Below are 23,544 nucleotides of genomic sequence, written 5' to 3'. Positions count from 1 at the left end.
CAGCACTTGCTTGGACAGTGGGAAGCTTATAACAAAGAGTTACTGCAGATGTGAATGGAAAAGAATAAGTGCTGTGCTATAGGCACAATGTGAGGTACACACATTGGTGATGTGGATGCAAGTGAGGGGAAAACGGGAAAATTTAGGCTAGGAGATTGCCAGATGTGCCTGTAAATCTCTACTTCCTAATCACAGATAAAGGTTACAGCAGTCTTCTTAAAAAAGCTTTGTGCTTTTCAATTTGCTGATCACGTTTTATACCCATTTGGTGCATGAAGAAACAGCTGTGCAAAGAAGAAGAGAAAGTACATGTATCCCAACAATATCAATTTTGCTTGCAATTCTACATGCTGAAGACTTTCTACTACAAACAACTCTATGTGCTGTTTTTTTCCCACACTAGATTCTAGGATAATTAAGTGGACAACTTGAAATGGAGGAGACAATGTTTTCTGTAGGATTTCTGCTTTACATGGAATCTGAAAGATATGTACACCTTTCAGTAACCTAGTAAAATGAGATACATTCTCTCCATCCTAGAAGCGGAACCCAAATCTATGTGGGGGAACAAGTAGAGTCACCTCAGAAGGAGCAAGCAGGAGCTAAAGGAGAGGAATAATTTGCATGCCCAGAGCTACACAACATGCAGGCAACCAATCTGATTTCTGCCATGAATCAGGATATGAGTTTCCTTGCTGTTTGATTCTTCTGGGTTTCCCACTCACATTGCACAGCTACTTCCTAAGTGTCTCTAAGTAGCTTTCTAGATTTTGCAGTACTTCTCATTTCATGCATATGACTATTTTACTTCTATGCCTCCTGAGGCATTGTTTGAATGCCTGGCATTTTAGAAGTTACATATGAGACCCAAGGGGAGGCCGAGTTTAATGATGGAGAGGGGAGGGGACAGAAGAAGTGTGTAAAGAAGAGCAAGACCCCAGAGAGGTTTTTTGAGGCCTTACTGAGAAACAGGATATTGAGAACGTATTACTAATATGTAATAGGAGGAAGGGAAGAAGAGGAATGGCATATTGATTTGAACAGAAGAAAATGAGTGAGGCACCTATGGAGTGCCTGGTCTTCCTGAATACTGAGGCAGGAACTGCAGGAGAGCCAAGGAGCAACCTTTTCCTTTCCCCTCTCCTCAGGGCTGGTGGCAGTGCTATCTGAGACTCTGCACTCTGAGCTGTCAGCTATTAATAACCTCAGGATGCCTGTGCAAACAGACTTCAAGAGTCAAATTCACAGCACTCTGCATCAGCACTTTGTGCTGGGCAGAGCTTTCCTGCACCCAGGAGGCACCCTGGGTGAGTGGGGCTGCTGGACGAGCCTCCCCAGCAGTACCCACAGACAGGCTGGGAGGAAGCGGCCCACTGCTGAGCTGTGGGACAGGTGCATGAGCTGGTCTGAGCGTGGCACTGCAAACCTGAGGTGAGTTGACCTGGAAACAAAATAATTTAGAGTAGGGGCTGGAGAGGGTAACAAGTAGATTGGTTTGCAGCAAAAACATCAAAATGAGTGCTGCAAAGTCTTGTGCAGGAGAAGACAGAGCAATTGCTCAAGGGAGAAAAGAGTAACTGTGGCCCTGGCTTTATGTATGGGATAGTAGGGAGGATGGGGGCTGAGGCTCCAGCAGCATCCCTTGGTGGGGTAGCAGGAAGCGCAGCAGTCACAGTGTGGATCTGGGCCTTGCCAATACTGAAGACTGCTGCACTTTTCCCTGTGCTAAATCCATTCCATGTAGTAGGTTTTCCACTCCTCAGTCCTGATGGATCAGTGGGGGACAGCAGAAAGGGACAGACTTGCCCTCACTGTTCCTTGGGAATGAATGTGCTGGAGGGGCACAGTTCCCTAATGCTGCCAGCCCTTCCTGTCTTGCCCCAAGGAGTCCACATTTGGGGCATGCATACGATTTCCCTCTGTTTTGCCAGTCTTGTGACCCATTAGATGGGCCATAACCTTCCAATCCCCTGTCTCTTGGCAGTATTGCCCCTTTCCTGTCAAATAAGACCTCCTTCTTTTATATAGCCAAGCAGATGTCTGCCTGCTCGAGGAGAATGTGCAGCGCGTGCTTTATGGCTGCACCTGCTCACATTTGCTTAGGGAATATGCCTGGGTGGGCTCTTCTACAATGTGAACTACACTGGCAGCATTTCAATTAAAAGAAAAGCTTGGAAATCAGAAAGGAAAACAAATAATCCAAGAGAGTATCTGTCAGTATGATTGGAGCTGGCTTACAGGGCTGGGCTGCTTTCAGCTGTTATTGACACCTTATCACATGAAAATCACGTTGCAAAAGGAGGAATGGTGGAATAAAACTGCAAAATACATGGAAGATAAAAACGTCTTGAGCACAAGGGCAGTGCACAAACTCCTGGAGCTACTTGTTTGCTTGCTAGTTTATATATATAACTATATATATATATAGTTATATAAATATAACTCATAGTTCAGTGTCTTCAGTTCTGAAGTTTTAAGCAAGTAAAGCTGCAAGGACAGAGATGATCAGTTACTATACTCAGTTGCTGAAGCCAGTGGATCTTTGCTTGTTTATATTTCCACCATACTGTATTATATGAGGATCCATCTCCCTGTATGCTGTTGTTTGGGCACAGACAGTGCTAAAGTGAAGGCAAGTCATTAGCCCTACTTATGTTATGTGTGATAACCCCCAAGAGGAACTGTAAGAAGCTGTCTGAAGTGGAATTACTGAGCTTTCTCTGAGCTTTCCCTGACTTTAAAGTACAAATCTTTTATCTTATCTGGGGACAAAGATGGAAAACAGTAGAAAAAGAAATTTCCCTGTTCCTCTCCTCCCCCCTCCAAAATTATACATGATAAGATCAATACATAAGATACAGGTGCAACTGACTTCAAACAACTTGGACAAACAAGTTTTGCTTTAATAGGTTTGGCTATGCCTTCTTTCTCCAACCCTTCTGCAATGAATCAGAATTACATAGGGATTTGTGTTTGTTTGTTACACAGGACTTGTAGTATAGAGGGTTTCTGAGTATTCTAATCATAATAAAACTGTCAGAACATCCAAACCAAACTGGCACATTATTCAAAATGCTCCCTGATAACCCATGGACAGACTTAACATCTTTATCCAAAAACATATATAACCTCCAAATGATAACTGCATGATATTATAGCATGCTACTACAGAGCAATTTTTCAAACTGATGCTTTGTTACTGCAGCACAACGTAACAGAGTACCACTGTGGCACATTGTGCGCTGGGAGACTGCCATGTTGCAACTATAATGTCTACTTTGGATGGCAATTCTTATGTGGTACTGTTGCAATGCTTCTGCTGTGACCTGTTGCTATAGTTTGTGTCCTAATACAATGTCTCCAAAGAATACCATGATATTCTGCTCCTTCATGTGGATGGGACAGAATAGAATCTGTGTGTGAAACGAAGACCATGTGTCTCTTAACTGTAGATGGCAACTAAAAGATAGGCAAGAGATACCTTTCCAGTGTTTCATTCTCCATTTCCTTGTGTATTTAGAGCAAAGCAGAGAACTCTTTGTGGGAATGCCCCTTGCAGGGACTCCTGCTCCTCTTAAAAGGAAAAAGCCCACTAAACTCATTGGGAACCTGACACACGAAGGTAAGATATGCAAAACTGCACACATGAGAATTGTTTGGATCTCAACCTGAATTTCAGCTTTCAAAATTTCACACTCTACATGACTGAAAACCCAGGGCAAGATACGCATCAAACATACCAGGAGGCAGAGCCCTAAATATTGCTGAAGCTGAGCTTTCAACCACATCACGTTTTGTAACTTCCTATTAAACACATTGTATACACAGTACCTATGTGAATTGAAAGAGAATATGATATTTTCTGGGCATTGATATTGCAGTACCTATTTATATTCCATGTTAATCTCTCTCTTAGAATCTTTGACTCTAATTTCTTTTTCCTCTTTGCGAGAGAATTCCTTTGATTCCAGCATTTATTTGTGGAAAAAGACAATTTCTCTCAGTGGGGGGAACACAGCAGAAAGAACGTAACTTGGGATACTTTTCTTTCTACAGAATACATGTGTGTTGGGTAGGGTGACATTTAACTGACTGTGATCCCTCATCATCTCTTCACTTTTAACAGCATGGGAGGTTTAGAAAAGTAGTAATTCAGTGCTGCCACTTTCTTCTGGTCCCCAGAAGGATTGTAGAAACTTCTGTATTATGGTACATGTATTTATTTTTCTGTTTTTCCCTAATCCTGTACTGAAGTAAACAAGCAAGTAATCCAGTTTCCATTTAAGGGGCATGTCCTCCCATCCTAGAAAACTGTGTCATATAGAACTGACTTGCTAAAAAAAAATTCTCTAGAAAATGTCTATTAAAACAAGAAAGGACTTATACCAATTTTATACCAGTTTAAGGATGAAGATTTATTCTCTGCTGTGAATGAGAAACTGAGGTGGATAAGTGTTTCAGTCCTTTCTTAATAATAATAATAACAACAAGAAAACAAGAAAAAAGACCAACATAAGAGAAGTTGCTTGGTTCTGGATGGAGAACTCTAGCTGCATTTATGGAAGATTTTTATACTGAAAATGTTTGAATCCATTCCTTTGATAGAGAATTGGTGGTATGAAATTACATGGAAAGAGACTTACCTAGTAATCAGCCTGTTAAGTCTTGAAGAGAAGTTCAACCACTTTGCTTTTAAAAAATTCCCCTTAAAACAAATGAACAAAAAGATACAATAACATCATTAAATCTTGCCATGGTTTTAAGATAATGTTTAAACCAAAGCGTGCCAGAGTTGTCTCTGTTGGTTATTAGATAGCACTACCTGAAATGCTGGCTGCCACTCACCTAACTCAAGAGTAGTGTGTACAGGGCAGAAACCGGACAAGCCAGTAGTGCCCTTTGAGGCAACACTAAAAAATCCTGCTGCACTGACTGAGGTACTACAGAAGTGGGACACATGCATCTAGTTCTACCCTTATACTTCAATAGCAATCCACTATATCCCAAATGTCATCAATAGAAAACAAAAAGTGCATAGATTATTTCCTAAAAAGTTAATTTAGAAGAGAATTTGGCTGCTTCGAAGTCAGTACTGCTGGGAAGCAATGTATGAGAGACCTGGAGTAGAGCACTTCCTAAAACGTCCCATTTTTATGTTTTGTAGTCATGCCGCAAGAGGTGACCAAGCTGAATCTGGGGAAGAAGATCAGCATCCCCAGAGATGTGATGCTGGAAGAACTTTCTCTCCTCACTAACAAAGGTTCCAAGATGTTCAAATTACGTCAGCTGCGAGTGGAGAAGTTCATTTATGAGAATAACCCTGATGCCTTCACCGACAATTCTGTGGTAGGTTGGTAATTAAGATGGCAAAGCTGCTCCATGCATCGAGGGAGAACGGGAATGGAAGGTTCACAAGCTCTTTTCTGTCTATCTCTATGTGTATGGCAAAAGAGCGCAGAAAAAAACCCCAACAAATTAGATGAACACAAATGTTTTCATTTCTTTAGGCAGCAGCTTTAGTTTCCTTTCATGAATAGTTTTGTATCATGCAAACAGCAGCATGGGAAAACACAATACTGAGTGATGAGGGAGGACTGTATGTTTATCAGGCATTCAAAACTGCACAGGGTGTTGTACCCATCCCCTTTTCTCTTTGCAAGATGGAAGTGATCCAGTCAAGTCTGACTTCAGCAACAGTGGGTGAGGTTCTATCTTTAGCCTCGGATACAATTTTATTCCTCCTACTGGGCACAGTCCCCTTCTCATTTCTGCACAAAGTTCCATAAATGAAAATTCAGATAGGAATTTCTAAGATGACACTGCAATTTATTCCATTTACTTGCTGGAAGATATAGCTGTTGTTTTTTTTTCTGTTGTGTCTTCCTATCAGATATACTTTTTCCCCCTCCTCATAAGTTAGTTCTTTCATTTATTCTTTGAACTTCATTCTTCATTGACTTGCCTGAAGTAGTCTTCTGAAGATATTGAAACTTTTACAAGAGGAAACTCTACTTTTACATGATTGTCAGGAGTTTGGTAAAACAAATAGAAAACATTTCAGATTCATACACATTTTGATGAAGCATCTCTGCTACTGATGCTCTTTAAGCTTTATTTGGTGGAGTAGTTTTATCCCTTTGTGGCATCTGTTTTCCAGTCCTGAAAAACTTGAGCAAAACAGTGAAAGTCAAGCTGAAGAAAACATTCTGCCAAAAAAAAAAATAAGCTCTTCTTTAGCTCTCTGATATTTTCAAAAGCAGCAAGTAAATCTTTGTATTCGACTCCTAAAATTGACAATTTGGGAAGCAGGATGTGGAAGGATGTCTGAAAAAAAAAGTCATTAAAATTGTAGCAGTAGGTTGGATTACAGATGAGGGATGACAGATCAGAGATACAGCAAGAATATCTGATGTTGCTGAACTGTGGCAGTTTCTTCACCTCTTTGTGCCTTAGGCAGTTCAACCAGCTCTCTCTTAGAAAGGATGTGAGAATGAATGGTGTGTTGAACTTTGGACTCTGCAGATGGAAATCCTAGAGAAATGCAATCTGTTTTTATAAATACTCAGCAATTCCAGAGCTCCTAAAATGTATTGAGGGCCAAGTTTCTATGTCAGAACATGAGGACTGCTGCAATGAGGATGGCAGGAGGAGTGAGAAAATAAGGTGAGGGAATAAAAAGACTGAGGTCTAGACATGGAAAAATTTGAAGGTGTCACTTAGGGGTCTTCAATCAGAGAAATACAATGTGAGTATACAATGTGAGTTGTGACAAACAAACTCATAATTGGATATGCAAAAACAGAGGCACTGAAGTGTTAACAGAGATACTGGGTCCATCCAAGACTTACATTACAAAGGCTGATGATAATCGCTAATTTTCTGTTAGCTGTTTTTATTTTTTTCGGTAAATTTATTCACCCACATCTGACATCCATTCTGTGCCTTTTCTGTAGGGAACCTCTACCTTTATTCTGCAAGATCATCCATGCTCTCCCGTTCTTTGAGTAAATTTGCTGTGGAGAAATGAATTTGGGAGTTAGACAAGACCCTAACAAGACTAGGATTTTCTTCATGGCTTTGCTATACAGGAACAATGGTAGGGTCTCCAGCTTGTACTCTGCTTTAAAATCCTTTATGAATTGCTTTCAGAGCTGTATTTTCTTTGCACTCATGGAGCAAGTAACACATCTCTGTTGGTCAGTGCAGGAAGACTTCAGTCTGCCATACTGCCCTCGCCTGAGGCCGTTTTAGTAGGACCACAAACATAATTGTTACCATTTGCTGGCTGCCCTGTATGCTGACTCTGACAGACTGCATCCACTGCCTCTGTGGATAACTGTTCTAATCACCACAGCCAGCACAAATTAGTACCTCTTCTGGCAGGCAGAGCAGCAAGAAGAAAACTTGAGTGATCTCAGCAACAGAGCCATCCCCTCAGAGGATTGGTTGATATCAGACAGCTAGATAAAGACAGCAGATCTGTGGCCTCAGTTATCTTCCAAGCCATCACAAAAATGCCTGACCTTTGCATCAAATCAATTCATCTAAAAAACCTTTTCATTGCAATATTTGATTAGCAATTTGGCAATTTGGTCCCTTCATTTCTTGCTCCTGGCTCTGCTCAAAGGAGGATTTAAAAAAAGAAGGTTTAAGTGAAAAGGAACAGCAAGAGGAAGATAATGGCGGAGTATAGAATTCCTACTACTTCCAGTCATTTCCCCACGCAGTTGATTTTCATGCTCTTTGGTACTTGTCCCAAAGAAGTTATTTTGCCTTCAAGGCTGTTAAGGGATTTAAAGCTGGTGGTTGGTTTTTTTTGTTTTTTTTTGTTTTTTTTTTTTTTGGTTTTTTTTTTTTTTTTTTTTTTTTTTTTTTGTGGTTTTTTTTTTTTTTTTTTTTTTAATATCATGGATTTAACGGTCTTAGAAAGTTCTCAGGAAACACTTAGCAAAGTAGAGCAAGAAAGGGTTGGAATGGAGTACAGATCGTTTCTTTCCCTCCAGAAAAAAAAAATTAACAGCAAGGTAATGTAACATAAAAACAAGACAAAGGTTATTAAAAATAAAACCAAACCATATAAGGGGTCCCAGAACAGCCTGTGCTGTGGCCATAAACCTTCCACACAAGGCAAAAGATCTCAGCGGTCATGTCATTGATCCACTCTTCTGCTTCCATCCTCCACCCCCTTTTCCTCATCCACTCAAACAACCACACAGGGCAATCAGATCACTCTCCTTTCTTCTAGCAGAGAAAACACATATATTGCATGTGCATGAATGTCAGATAGCCCATGTAAAAGAGAACGTGTCACTCTCCCTCTTATCACTGCTATATGTCCACGCATCCAGCTAAAGGCAAACTGTAGCTAATACTACAGTCAAAAGGATTGAACATTACCAACATGAGCTCAATGAAGTGCACTACCTACTGCGTAGCAATCTTCAACATTGTGCCTCTTCTCTTGAAAATATGCAGTACATAGGGAAGTTTTTAGCAAGAACTGAGTTTGACACTTTTAGCACACTGATATCCTGACAAACAGGGAGAGCTCATGTCATGTTCTCCCTGTTTGGTACCACAGTGGAGATGTGGAGCTCTGACTGGCTCTGGCTACTAAATCAGAAGGATTTCTTCTCCCTATCCCACCCTGCGCCACCCTGTTGCAGGAACTATGACTCATTCTATGTCTCAGAAGATATTATCTACCTCATAGTGGAGTTGCAAGATGCAGTTTGTTATTTACTAAAGACCATTGCAAAATTCTAGCTAGCTGTGTGCCCAATTGCCATACATCTGACAAATCACTACAGGAAGGAAATGCTACATTCATTATTTTAAAGATGAAAGTGAGACAGAAGGGAATCTCAGTCCTACCTCTGGGTCTCCTAAATCGCTCTTTACTGTTCAGAATTAGAACAGCAGTTCACAGACCTTTTCTTTACTTCATAATGTTAATGTATTTGTCCTCAAATACATCAACATCATGTGAAACTACATTTCTTAGCCCTGCAGCCCCATTCATTTTTACCCTAACTCTTCTCAAGGTCCCACCTCTGTTTTCAGAAACTTTGTGAAAGACTTTCCTGCTATCATTAGATGGAAATGTTTGAAAACAAAACCATGGTTACGCTTTTTGGATGTTGCTGTTATGATGTCTTTCCTCCTGTGAGACCCCTCAAAAATAGTTTGCAAGTCAAAATTTGTGGTCTGATTTGGGCTATATGCAGAAAACCTGTCTTACAGAAATATGTGATTTACCTCTTTTTCTGTTTCAGCTTTACCTACCATATCTTAAATTTGAACCATTAGGATGGTGGAATAACCAGTATCTGAGTAGACAATTATCAGTAGTAGTACATCAGAAAAAAAAAAAACAACAATACCCACAAACATAAAAACCCACCTTGGTACATTCTCAGTGCAACCCATAAGTTACAGTAAAGGCAGTTCCCACATCTTGGCAATGCCTGTGTGAAGACAAGCTGAACATGTGTGGGCAGGTAGTTTCTGCTGCACCTCAAGTCGGGAGGTCTCTTCAGATCACTTCAGATACCAAACATGAAGCAAAACACAAGGATTGAAAAAGGGTTAAAGAACTGGATTACTGCTCTTCTGCATAATGACAGAAGTTACCCTGTATTTCTTTTGCAGCTTAACAAGAACCCAGTGGAGTAAGAAGAAGTGCCAGGTAGAAAATGGAAATGATTATGTTACAATGCCAAAAACAGTGCATCACAGCAGACAAAAATACGCTAACAGCCTGCCTCATAGATCTCACATGTGAAGTGGCCAGATATTATATAATATTTGAAATAAACTATAAGGGTGGAGGAACAGAAGAGCTATCATGCAGCTACTTGGCTTATGGCACAAGCATAAGCTGTTGGCTCTGTTTGCTCTTTAATATATGTACTTAGTGGAAAGCCAAAGAAGATCACTGGAGGTAGGTTTTAAGTGAAAATATTAGGAAAAACACTCTTTCTAGAAGACTGTTCTGGTGGGAATATTAAACTCCTCGAACAAATCTTACTGGATAAGCTGAGATATGAAAAACTCCCAGGGTATGACTGACGTAGAGTGAGCCAGTTGAGATGTAACTTTTCTAATAAAATGAGCCTTGTTGTGCTGGAATTGAATTGGTGCAGGGACCTAAAGGGAAGACCTAGAGGTCCCAATTAAGCCCCAAATTGTGTAAGAGCAAACATGAAGTCTGATGGTTTCTTGTTCAAGAAGTAACTGGCATGGAAAAAGCAGAACGGCAGAGAGGAGGAGCCATTGTTTCTCCACAGCAGTTTGCTGGAGCACTGTAAGAAAAGTTTGGACAGAAATTTAGAAATTCACAAACTCAATTTCTTTCATCCACAAAGAAAATGTAGAAAGGATGATATAAAATATATAATTAAGATATAATCTTTTTTTCTGTAGCATTAGATTAAAATTATCATAATTTTGATGCGTAAAATCAGACACTGAATTGAAAAATTCTTTGCATAAGGTTAAAAACAAGTCAGAAATAGAGCTGAAAATAGAAAGCAGGAGCTGAACCAACTAAACTGCCTCTTGAGGGAGATTGATTAAAAAATTAAAATAGCTTAAGATACTTTAACAGCTGAGTTTACTTTTTATATTCATCCTTTTTAAAAAAGTGAATCGGGGGCTTAAGGCTGTGCAAAACCAAATTAAGGACTGATGGACACCCATTTACCTTATATTTTGAAAAAAAACATCAGGCAGTCTTATTCAGTGATCCCTACTCTCATATTCAAGTGTCCAAATTTTAAATTAGCCATCCTACCATAAAGGAACATTTGAGTGGCTGCTACTGAGAGGACATGGTCACAGTAACTTCAGAAGTGTTAGTAACCACATAGGCATCAAGTCTTTGGGAAGCTCTTATCACTGAGGCGGAAATAGAAACACATATGGTGGCCTCAATCATTCTCTTTAGGGCACAGCAAGGAATTGACGGGAAGCACACGGTGTCTCCTCCTGGGGACTGCCTGCAGTGACGTCAGGGCATTGAGATACTTAGAGATCTCAGCTCCGTTAGTTGGATCATCTTTCATCATCTATTTTTCATGAGACACATGCAGCAGTCCTGGAGAATTCAGAATTAACTTGATCCAGGCACTGCAGAATTGGGATCCTGCTAGTGCTAAGGACTTCAAAGACATGAACCCAAATTGTTTAGGCGAGCCAGGGGACTGTGCATCACATAAAGTTTCCACAACTGTTCTTTTCTTAGAGCAAATTTAGGGATGCCTAAGGACTGAGACAGTTTCCTGCCTCCAGCAACACCCAAACAGAGCTGACCATACCATAACACAGAGGAACTGTGATCTGAGCCCAGAGCCAAGTGAAGAGGGTTATCAGCCTTCTCAGTTGACACTGTTGGGCTTTTCTCCTGGGACTTCCACCAACAGGATCAGTGAACCCTGAGAGGTGACTTTTGTGATGTGAATATGCATCTTGAATATGCAAGTTGTTACCAATGGCACAAGCCATGCATTGCGCTCAGGTGAAAGCCGTATTTCACTCTGAACACGCTGACCAGAGACACGCTTCAAGTGCTAGAGACAAAGCTGCACTTAACCAAGCTTTGACTCTGTCGAGGCTCTGCTCCTGAGCTCTGCTGTCATGGAGTGAGTTTGTCTGAAGCCAGCAAGGTTCAAGATTTCAAAAAGACAGATCGCCTTTGCCTTCTGTTGTATAAAAAGAAGGTTTTCCTGTAAATTTGAGTGGACATATTCCATTGTGGTAGCCAAAAGTAAAGAAAACAATTTATTCTAGTAGGTGAGTAGAGTTGGTGTATTACATGGAAAATGGGTCTTTCCTATCTGAATGGATACATCTCCTGAGCACAGGATGTTTTCCTAATGGGTCAGTGAAGAATTACAAACTAGGCTGAGACCAATCAAACTAATTTAATTTGCAGATAAGTAGGATTTAACTGTGGCTTTCCTGAGGCACTTTGTGTTTCAGAAAAACTTCACTCCTATTTAGTGATAATACTACAATTTAAAATAACGCAAGATGACAACGATGCCCCTTCCTGGTCACACCAAATACTGCTGTTGTGCACAAACTCAAATCAGCTCATTTTACTGTAGTTCAGGTTATCCTTATGCTCCTAATGCTTTGTGACCATTATTTCCCCCTCTTTTCTCTCTTTTTCTTTTTTTTCTCTCTCTCTCTCTTCTTTTTTTTTTCCCCAGGAAAGTGAATGTAAGTTGGCACAAGAGAAGAAAAATAAGCATTTAATTCTGAGGAAGGGCATGCAGCATGGGTGAAACCTGAAGGAAAATCCTGCTTTGAAATTACTTAGCATACCAGTAGAAGCACTAATCTTCCATATCTATTAAGCTTGTGGGAGTGACCTCATTCTGACCCCTACCCCTCAAAAAAAATCCTTGTTTCAGCTTGCCTTTTTACAGTTACATAGCTACCAGGCATAATTGAACAGATTGCCCTGCTAGATCCTGTGTACAGCTTAAGCTTCACGCTCACAATCCTCTCCCTTCTCAGTGCTTCCTGACATTCAGGGGAACATTATCTCCACTGTTCCTAAAAAGGGAATTCCCTACAGCTAGGAGAAGGACGGACAGTCCCTAAAGGCCCTGGGGGCACCAGCTCAGCCACTTCAGCCTGCAGCTGGCTCCCTGCCTGGGTTGCAGCCTGGTGACCTGCTGTGAAACCCTGGACACTGTTGCTGGAGACGCACGGAGCAGAGGGTTAGATAATTCTTCTGCCTTAGAGCCTTGTGAGGTTTTTACTTCTCATCTATTTTTAGCTGTCCGAACAGCTTGCCTTGGAAGCCTGTTTACAGCCTGGAAAGCTGCTTTTTGCTAAACTGTACTAGGTGTAAGAGCCATGAGAAAAACTTAACCCTTTGGGAGCTCTAAGATCAGCGGTCTTGCCTGCCAAGGACTGCCTGTGAGGAATTTGCACAAGCAGAACTGCAGCATGAGGAATGACAGATTCAATAACCTTCAGCTTTATTTCTGTTATATTTGTGTACTTGTAGCCTATCCCCTACTCCAACAGAAAAGACATAAACCAGGCTTCTATCTCTTTAGTGTAAATCTCAATGTATACATACCTCCCCATGCAGACTTTCATATATATGGAAAACAGCCATACTGGCAGTTATCTGTCAGGCTTTTATATTGTCATAGGTATCCTGCTGCTGTTGTGCTTTCTAATGCTTAGCTACCACATGAAACAATTTCTATTTATTGTCAGTTTTGCTTTCCCACAGCTTGAACAGCATCTCTGTTTGGACTTTCACTTGCTCTGGCAAAAGCTGTTATTTCCTTCTCCTGCATTTCATACAGATCACTGCTGGGGACAGTACACAGAACCCTCTATTCCCACCTTGTTCATATAAAATAACTATGAGATGCTCATTTAGAAGTGTCCTTCAGTTGCCCTTGTTGCTGTTCTAAAACTGATTCTAAATTGAATGGAGAGAATACCTTATACAAAGTTCTGCCATTGGTTTTGTAATCAGGACAAGGCTGGTTACAACCCAAGGAGTCAGGGGTTCACATTCTGGGACCAAATCCTGCAGATGTGAGTGGACAGTGTCCTGTAACATGGAATTCTACTCTCTTTTCTCTTGCCCTAGGATCACTTTCAGAAGTTCATCCCACCAGGAGGGCATTACGGAGAAAATGCTGACGGTTATGGCCATGGGCGGATGGTAGGAGGAGTGACAGCAGGGCATCATGGCTCCAGTAAGCAGCACTATTCCACCGTACATCCTAGGCCTGGAAGCAAAGGAGGTCCTGGGGACAGCGAAGGGGAGCATGCAGAAGAATCTGCTGGAAGTGGTGGAGAAGGAGGTCATGGTACTGAGAAAGGCAAGTAGATCTCTGCAAGAGCAAGAAATAGATAAAGCTCTCAGAGCTTGTGCCAGACAAGTAAATGAATTTGACTAAAACCTGTGTTCTTACAAGCTAAGCTGCACAGCAAAGTTTAAAAAGTTGAACTGTCTTAACTTGAGAGTTTTGATTGAGTGTTTCCATGTTGCTTGTTCACAAGCAAAAAGCACAAATACCTGCATTGATTGAACCAAAGAAGTGATGGAAAAATCCTGAGTTTTTAAGGTTGGTATGGCAGTATGCCAGTAAAGCATAAGCTCTCACCTTTCCTTTGAAGGGTTTCACACTGGACACTACTGGAGGCAGTAGGAGTAGCTTTTTAGCTCAGTAGTCTGACCTGACACATCAGACTTGAGTATATCAATCCTAATTTCAAATTTAAGTTTTCACCTGAATGAACATCACATTTTGGATAATATTAAGAAAGAAAGAGCAATATTTCTAAATGTCATCTACTGATCATCACTTAAAGCAATATCTTTATAAGGCAGAGTATCTTACACTGATTTTAGTCCTGGTGTAATTTTATCTTCCATTGAGTTTGTCCAGAAGCCTCCAGAATCAAATCCCTTGCATGAAAATCAGCAGGTGAAGAAACTATTTTCACAGTTCCAATGGCATTTTAACAACAAAAAGCAAATTTGCTTGGGAACTGTGAATAGGTACCATAAAGAACCAACTACTCTGAGTGACTTGTAAAATCCAAGGCTCTCAATTTACATTCTGGAAGAATGCCCGTTTTATATCAAAATTGGCTTTTTAAAAATCTCTTTGAAAAAGAAATCTGTGAAATTAGGTAGCATTTTGCCTTTCCTAAGAATTTTCCCTGAAGTAGTGGAAGAGATGAGAGGTTTGAGCAATCAGAAGGAGCAATGAAAATCTAGCTTTAAAACAAGTTCCTGGGTGAGTGGCTCTTAAACTGTGATACATCTCATTTTGTAGATAAGGATGACAGTAGCCCATAGTTAGAGAAATCTAACCATACATTCTAGGTGTCTCAGCTTCAATGGCAAGATAGATGCTCAACAGCATGAAAGTTGTGGTATTTGGAATACTTATCATCTAATGAGATGGTTTTACTTTCATCGTTTACAGATGGAAAGTCAGGAGGCAAAAAAACTCTGTTTAAAACTTACATCTCCCCCTGGGAACGAGCAATGGGTATTAGCCCTGAGGACAAATGTCAATTGACCATTGATTTACTGTCATACAGTCCCAAAGCTGATTTTCCCCATTACAAGTCTTTTAACAGGTAAGTCTTCTGGGATATGGAATTCCATTTACTTTGAGTGAAAAAAAAAAAACACCACAATAGTTTTGGTCATAGCTATCCTGTGTTGTGCAATGTAAATTGGTATTAGTTGCATGTCATTTTGCTTATTGCAGTCTCCCATGGATGAAAAGTTTGGAGGCCTATAAAGAGAAGATACATTAAGAACTAGAGATTTTAATTCAGCTTATGGACCTAGGTAGCGGGATAAGAAGACTTTAATCCTATTTCCCTTTCTTTCTTCTCAAATTTGGCATGCCACTGCTTATTACTGTAGCTATTTAAAGTTCAAGAGTTCAGGAAAAAATACTCAATATCAGAAGCCATACACTTGCCAGTACTTCAGATAAGAATCAGGATCTTCCTGCTGCTTCTGGTAAGAGTTGAAAGTTTAACAGACATTTCTAGTGCAGCAACAATCTTCTGTTAAGCTATCTGTTTTGCACTTACTTTTGTAGCTCTAGAACATCGGTACCTAGGAAATACCAAATCCAGCCCTTTCTGCAATAACACAGCCTTTGCCTCCAAAATGTGAGGGATATCATCAGATGTGAAAGCTTATGGTTTTACAGAGGCTTGTGCAGCAGGGGTTAAAGAAGTGCACAGGAGCAGAGAGGATTTGTTTCCTGTTGTTGTTGTTGCTGTTGTTTTGCTTTTGTTTTAATTTTTAAATCTTTTTTAGCACATAGACAATTGATATGTATGCTCTTGGGTAGGATTTGATAGTTAACTGCAACAATGGTAAAATTTACTATCTCAATATATTTAATTATTTACTTTCTAAATCCCATTGTTTACCTATGTTCTGTGCACTAACTCCATTGTTTCTCCTCTGCCAGGACTGCCATGCCATATGGGGGTTATGAGAAAGCAGCCAAACGGATGACCTTCAAAGTGCCTCAGTTTGATATTTGCCCTTTGCTTCCAGAGTCTATTGTGTTATATAATCAAAATTTCAGAAACAGACCCTCCTTCAACAGAACCCCAATACCTTGGATGCCTTCAGGAGAGTCCTCTGAGTACCATACTGACATCAATGTGCCAAGAAGCGGTGAAACAGAAGAGCTGTAAATCCCTACCCCCAAAGTCTTTCTTTTTTCTTAGCCCTTTCTATTTGCAAGTTGGTAGTAAGGAGCTGAAAATTGCAACTCTAGTCCTCTGAGTCCTCTCTTCTTTTTTGCCTGTAACCCCAAGTTCCTGGTGACTTCTAAACTTAACATTTGCTGTTGTGTTAATCCATATCAGAAACAGTTTGAGGGAAAGGAGTTTTTTATTCACCAGGGTATAAAACGGCAAAATTACGAATTTGTTTTCTGTTTAGCAATGCTAAATGCTGCCTGTCTGCTTCATAATAAATTTGTCATATATTCACAAGTAATAAAACACGAAGATGAAATAAAAAAAACCCTGCTTTTTCTCTTTAAAAATGCTGCTGAATCAATTTGAGGATTAGCAGTAACAAAAGATTCAGTCTCACAACGATGCTGTTAGCATGAGAAGAAAGATTTGGGACAATCATAAGATAGGCAGGTACAGATCAAGGCACTTAGGTATACATCAAAGTGAGTTGGATGAAGACCTTGAGACTCCTTGTGAGGAATGATGCATTTGAGAGGAAATGATACAAGTAACCATAACAGAAACAGAGATAAAATAGCAACTAAGTCTCTCGATGTAACAGACAGATTAAAGTATTTCAGTGTTACCTGAAATTCCCCAGTTCTCCAAAGTATAACACGAGCAATAGATCCGTTTTCTTCACGTAGACAGAACAAGAAGGCAATGGGCTGGAAGGGAACAGAGGCACTTCCAAGTGGGATTACTTTTCTACAGTTACAAATCAAGTAATAAGAAGTCTCTATTACAACAGAAATACTTTGACAGCCACCACAGAGCAACACTTATTCAAATACGCTGCCTCAGAATTGATTCAATGTCTTGTAACAATTGTATCAATGCAACGCAAACAGGAAGAAAGCCAGATGCTGTGAAAAACAAATGAAGAACATTGCTTGTCTTCATAAATGCTTTGTTTCATGGACGTTTGCACTTGTAACACATGACACACAGAGCACTTTCAACACTGTATCCTGGCTCAGCCTGCACAGAGACTGGTTTGCAGTCCCTTGCCCCACTGAATTCTTCAGATCAACATTTCCTCTTACAAACAGGGCTAGACAACTTGTTTGCAGGTACAGTTTCCACTGAACTATTTCTCATCGAGGAGTTTTCCTCCTCGATGAGAAATCTCTATAATAGTATATGCTTTTTATTGTTTGTATAGCTACAAGGTTGGCTTTATTACTCTCCTCTAAAGGGCTACTGCCACGGCTACACGGAGATTTCTTAAAAATTGTGCTAACAACATCAAGTTGCAGAAGTGAATGAATAGTTTCCTAAACATTCTGCTGAAATTTATTATATGTCTTATTTAACAATTAAGACGTATTTAGAACTCAGTTTAGTGAATAAATTTAAAAACAGTAAGGTCATATTTATATCCTCTGAAGAAGATTACACCAAAAATGAAAAAGGTTGTCTTTTTTGACCTTAAGTAATACTTGAAGTTTGAGTTGAAAAGACTAAATAAAAATGCAGGGAAAGGTAAGAATTGCAGAAATAGCATAGTGCTCTATGGCAGTGTATTTTCAATACACTTTCTACAAGGGGGCAACATCACCAGTAGGTTGAAGGTCTAGATAGACTCCCAAAACTCTCTCTGGTTCGTAATATACTGTTGGACAAGAATTTTTGTCTGTGTGCCTCATCATTCCAAGCCCTAAATGGGGATAAGAAGTTGCAGCATTCTTCGAATTAGTATTGTATAATTACAAATTATCACTAACATTGCTATTATTACTAATATTCATACTCGTAAGCCAAAAGGATCCATCAGTTTTGGTGAATCGGCTTAATGAGGCATATAGCTCTTCTTTTGCCAGTACACTTTCAACCTCAAATCCTTTTAAGTGGGATTTATGTGCTTTTGCTCCTAGTACAAAATGGGAAATCTAACATTACATTTTGTAGAACAAATCAGACAACTACTATCTTGCTGTTTACATAGTTTAATATATGTGCTACTTGAATCATTATCCAATCTAATGTTAAAGGTGAGAAGAATCAGTAATCCAAATTCTGTCTCAAAAATCATTGGCACAACTCAGTTAATTTCAATGAGGCTTGCAGCAAATGTAATCAGGGCAGAAGTTTGTCCAAAATGATCAAATATTTAAGAGAATGTTAGTAGCTGCTTCTGCTCTTTGTCTTCCTTGGAGTATGATGTAGACTCAGGGGAATCGCCTCTGTCAGATACTTATTTATATTGGGAATAAGAGGATTTTCTAAGATTTAATTACACTGGATTCCCCCCACAAACTAGAAGCTGTGAAATGGAAACTCATTCATCTTCTTCAAAGCAGGACCACAGCAGCCACAGATAAAAAAAGGACCTAATAAATTATTGTGCCCATCCTCTTGCAAAGGCAGGATACGGTCCCCTTGGAGAGGATGTATTAGGCATTAAACTTATACTCCGTGGAACAGCAGCCAAAAAAGAATTTAACAGAGAGGGGCTGAACCGTGAAAAGAAAGATTGGATAGAATTTTCTGACATTCAGATTTTTAATTTAGAACAAAATGTTCTGGCATGTTTAGTTATTTACAGTATCATTTCTAGGAGCATTATCTTCTTGTTTCCAAGTTCTGAAATGCTTTCTTCATGTAGTGCAACTTGTATGATGAAAAATCCAAGTCATACTGAAAACATGTAAAAAAGTAGTCCCTACTTTTAACATGAGAGAAAGGAGTTTAACAAATGTCAATATTACTATCCATAAATACGTATTCATGTGTTTTAAAATCCTGTTTATACCTGATGGTATAAACTGTAAGGCAGGTAGTGGCACAGTTGGTATGCTTTTCTGTGTTGTGCAGAAAATCTTCCACTTGACTGCAGCATATTCCCTAACCAAAGGCTTTGCATCTCATCATAGGCTGCCTCACATGAGCAACTCATCATTAGTGGTGAAGAGGACACAATTCATACAACTAACGCTTGGGAATTACATTTTATGTTGCTATTGACAGAGCATTTAGAGGAGATGGCTTTGTCATTAGGCTTAGTGACTCTCAGAAATAAATTTTAGAACAGTTTCTAGCCATTAGTAGAATATGACTTTGTCTTGCCTGGCTTTTTTCTTTTTTCATACTGTGAACACATAAAATGAATTCGTTTTACCTTTAAGTACACACAGCATGTTTCATACTCATTTTGCATATATACGAAGTGTATGTATACATTTTATATATTCACACCTCTTCTACAGCAGGGCTGGCATCAGACAGAGCTCAAAACCAATTGTTCCGTTATGGACAAAAGACGTTTATACATGGCCCTAGCCTCCACACACGGAGTACTGTCTCCCGGTGCAAAGCTTGAACGTTCATTGCACTAAAGACTTTTTTTTTCTCCTACTTAGCTTGTCCTGACAAAAGTTTATGTTCTTTTCCACAGAAGACTGGCCACCACAGGTGTGGCCATCTGGCAAACATCCCACATCCTAAGGACTGCTCCTTGGCACAGCAAGCTGGTGTGATCACTTCTCTGGCAACTTACGGGGTTCACAGCTGCCCATCAACGGCAGCTTGTATGCTAACTCCTTGTGGATACGTATCAGACAAGTTTGCAAGCCAGACTGCTAGCTCAGAGCACATTAATATGTTTATATGCAATTTCATCTATGCCAAAGTCCTCCAATTGCAGCTTACAGACCAGTCCAAACAAGTTGCTCGATCTGTCTTGGAGATGTGCCTGACCAGGACCACAGATAACCAAATTTGCAGATGCATGCAGAAGTCAGATTTTGTGGAACCTTACAACTTTTGTAAACTGCTGAGTATGTGGGATTCAAGACATTTAATTATATTTATGGCATCAAATATCTACTAGTAAAAGTATCTTCAGCTAGTGTAATTAATTAGCTGTGCCTCTGCTACACCTCTTACTCTCTATGTATTTATCACAGGAATTGTTATCTTCTCCCTGATGATCACCTTCTGCTTGCAGTACAGCTTAAATGATACTCTAATGAGTCTAAGTTCTTGCTTTGATATACACTGTGCTAACACATGCAGCAAAGGGGAGAGGACTACATAAAACTCTCCAAAGGAATGCTCCTAAAGGTAACCTGAACCACTCTCAGCTTAAAAAAAAATCTCAAATATAAGCTCTCATTTAAATTTTTGATTAAATATTTTGGAAAGATCACTTACAAAGGTCATTCCGAAAGTGATGCCTCCAATTTATTTCTGTGGAAACTACAACAGATACAAAAAGGACAATAACACTATTTGATAGAGTAAACTCTCAACTACAAAACATGACTTTTCAGCATAGTCACCACAATTAGCTATGTATTTTACAAGCCTGCATGGCAATCTGGAACATGGCTTGTCTTTCATGTTGCTACCGCCACTGCAGAAATGCACCACCCACTGCTTCAGTGTGCTCACATCCACTGTTTGGTTTCCATAAACATTCAACAAGTGTCACTGAACGTCAGTGGGTGCCATTTTTGCTGCGTGGAGGAATTTGATGACATGCCTTTGCTTCATAGGCACTTCCATGTTAGACACAATTTTGTCAGACTGCCCCTCTGCTGCCATCTGTCTCACAGCAACAAAATGTAACAATGCTGGTGGAAAGGTTCAACCTCTACTGCCGTACCACCAACATCTGCCTCTGATGTTGTGGGCCAACATAATAAAATAGGAGGCATTACCTTCGGTGCAGCCATCATATTTTATATCAAAACTCGTAATGTACATTTTCCAACTTTTTAAAAGAAAACCTGCAAGCTCTTTTTCTTTTTGTTCTCACTTTCTGATTAACAGTAACAAAACTGTGCAAAGATTTGTAGTTTCAGAAGTCTGTTTTTCATTTAAAGAAAATTCCATGGGATCTACTTTCAGATAGAACTGGCACAGAAAAAAATGGCAGATAATGACCACTGCCCTTTAAAAACAGGAAAACATTAGAGGTATAGTTACAGCCAGAGTTATAATGAATATTTTCCAAAGTCTACAGTGAACAAATAAATGCATAAAATAGAGATTAATTTATGGTTATAAATTCTTTCCTTAGTGCCAAACCAAAATAGTTCTTCTTTCCTCTTCTAACAGGGCTTACTGGAAACATTTATTTATTGGAAATCTGGACAGGGAAGACATGACAATATTACGAAAGGCTGACAAATGTCTCAACTCTTCTCCGGCTCAGACATGAGCAAGGGCAGCACTGCTGTTTCACTCCTGGTCCCTGCATTTGGAGCTGGGGAGAAGAAACAGTATAAGGAGGGCACTAAGAGCACTGAAAAAGGCTATCCAATAAGCAACTCTGTTTGTACTGCAAAGCATTTTCTGCAAAACATCCCACCATAGAAAGGGCAAATAAGGACTCTGTAGACCTCCCTTTCTTACCAGGGGAAGTGCCTGCCTTAAGCACCAATCTCATTATATATTACTCACCACAGGAAAAACAAAGTAGTCCCTGGAAGGATAAGGAACAAAAAAAAATGAAGAACTTTCTGCTGACCAGCCTAAGGACAAACTATGGGCCATATTGCACAGGAACTCCTTGCTCACAGATGCTGTACAAATTCAATTACACTGAAGAGTGCTTTAGTCTAACTCCACAGTGCCTGGATGAACGAATCAGATGAATAATTACTTCCATATTCTATTATAAAAACAGTCATATTGTAATGGGCTTGAAGCTAACATGGATTCAGGGCTTCATTATACCTACTCTCTCTAAATGTTTCTCTTAATTATCTCTGGTCCCCAGGAGAGGGTTGAGGCCTTCTTTATTTGCTCTCTCTCCCAATATGGTTGGCTTGATTCCCGAAGTAACAGACTGAAACGGAGTAGGAAATCACAACAACTAAATAAGTATCCATCCAGATGCACAAATAATTTTCGCATTATTTTAGTAGTGATAGAAATGTCACAGCAGCAGCAGCAGCAGCACAGTCTATTATTCACTGAAGAAAATAGTAGTTGAGCAGACACCTATACATACTGTTCTAGTATGCTGTGTTCACCCTGAGCAGAACAAAAGGTAGTTCCAGTGTTCCGGGCATATCTTACACATCAGGTATACTATTGAAGATACGCCTGAATTATCAGAAGTTGGTAATCCTGGCATATAAAAATACTTCTTTTGGATAAAGAACACTGGCACCAACTCATTTCTTTTATGTTAAACAAAGCTCAACAGCTGGTTAAAAAGAACTTCTTTCACAACTTACAGAAATGGTGGCATGCCTCCAGGGATTGTTACAGTATCTCTGAGACCTTGGGAACACTGAAATACAAGGGCACAAAGGAAAGTGTTTTAGCCCTCACATCTTCATGTTAGTGTCAGATAAATGAATTATACTGTTTATCCAGGTTGTTTAATACTAGCAGGGAGGTATCAACTGTTCAAGGTAAGGGCATTCCCCCCAGTCATCTTCAGTCTATCTTTATATGCACAATCCCAAATTGATAGGAAAGCAGCTGTTTGCTCCAATGAGCTTGAAATTTGTTTCCTGAGCAACACCAAAACTACTTCTACCTGAGAGCCAATATTTTACCAGTACGCTGCACTGGTAAGAGGAAAACTACATAGTACAAAGTGCAGCTAATGCAGTCCAAGGAATGAGAGCTTAATACTAGTATTACACATTCAGAAAATCAAAACACAAATTTATTCAAGAAGTGATTCAAATTCTTACAGATCTAATTTATGCTTACATTACCCAAATGGATGGTGTTGAACATGTAATGCTATGGCTCTAACCTGAGTAAGCCGAGCTCTGATGTGAATTACATGCAAACTTCTGGCAGATGTGACCGTGTTGGCCTGTTCCCTTTAGCTATAGTCATATCCCACAGTGCTCATACCATACTTTGCAATCGTTAGGAATTACACACGCTCTGCAAGCACATTAATTTGCCTCTGGCAAAAAGAAGACATTTATATCCAGGCAGCTCTATCCAGCAAGCTCCACTGCGCCGGCTTAGAGCACTACGATAAGCTGCTTTGACTAACAACCAGGACAGGCCCGCACCTGCCCAGAGCACAGCCACCTCGGCAGTGACACGGCTTCCCGGGGTTCAGCCACTCCACAGGCACACGGAACCACTGCTACCTACAGCCTGGCTTCTGATTCCTGTGGGGACAGCTGTAGGGCTCCTTCCCAACGAGGGAGTTAGCTCACAAGCTGAGGATCTCCCGCTACTTCTGAGGGGACGCTAGGTTAGGCCGCCCTGCCCTGAGAAACGCGGCCCAGAGAGCAGGAGGCGCTGCCACGAGCCGAGGGAACGAGAAGCCGGCCGGGCAGCGCC

At 40.1% G+C, this 23,544-nt stretch overlaps 1 protein-coding gene and 1 long non-coding RNA gene across 5 annotated transcripts; one reads left to right on the top strand and one right to left on the bottom strand.

Moving 5' to 3' along the window:
* Positions 1,065-16,844, top strand: MYOZ1 (myozenin 1). Of its 3 annotated transcripts, XM_021400783.1 has the most exons (6): positions 1,065-1,431; positions 3,521-3,622; positions 5,165-5,346; positions 13,628-13,862; positions 14,979-15,135; positions 15,993-16,224. In XM_021400783.1, exons 2-6 carry the CDS (start codon positions 3,547-3,549, stop codon positions 16,222-16,224), a joined length of 882 nt encoding a protein of 293 aa, XP_021256458.1. In that variant the 5' UTR covers positions 1,065-1,431; positions 3,521-3,546. The 3 variants fall into 3 exon arrangements, with proteins under 3 accessions (XP_021256458.1, XP_021256460.1, XP_021256459.1); XM_021400785.1 differs by lacking the exon at positions 3,521-3,622 and having other exon boundaries at positions 1,066-1,431; positions 15,993-16,844; XM_021400784.1 differs by lacking the exon at positions 1,065-1,431 and having other exon boundaries at positions 3,547-3,622; positions 15,993-16,844.
* On the bottom strand, positions 5,360-23,503 carry LOC110400679. Of its 2 annotated transcripts, none has more exons than XR_002440025.1 (5): positions 22,997-23,503; positions 22,464-22,519; positions 16,860-16,940; positions 9,404-9,543; positions 5,360-7,013 (listed from the first exon to the last, which is right to left on the bottom strand). It is a non-coding gene; the product is annotated as an uncharacterized LOC110400679 (long non-coding RNA). The 2 variants fall into 2 exon arrangements; XR_002440024.1 differs by having other exon boundaries at positions 23,268-23,503.

This window comes from Numida meleagris, chromosome 5 (assembly GCF_002078875.1).
Source record: "Numida meleagris isolate 19003 breed g44 Domestic line chromosome 5, NumMel1.0, whole genome shotgun sequence".
Classification (NCBI taxonomy): Eukaryota; Metazoa; Chordata; class Aves; order Galliformes; family Numididae; genus Numida; species Numida meleagris.
This window is presented reverse-complemented; position numbering and strand designations above follow the sequence as displayed.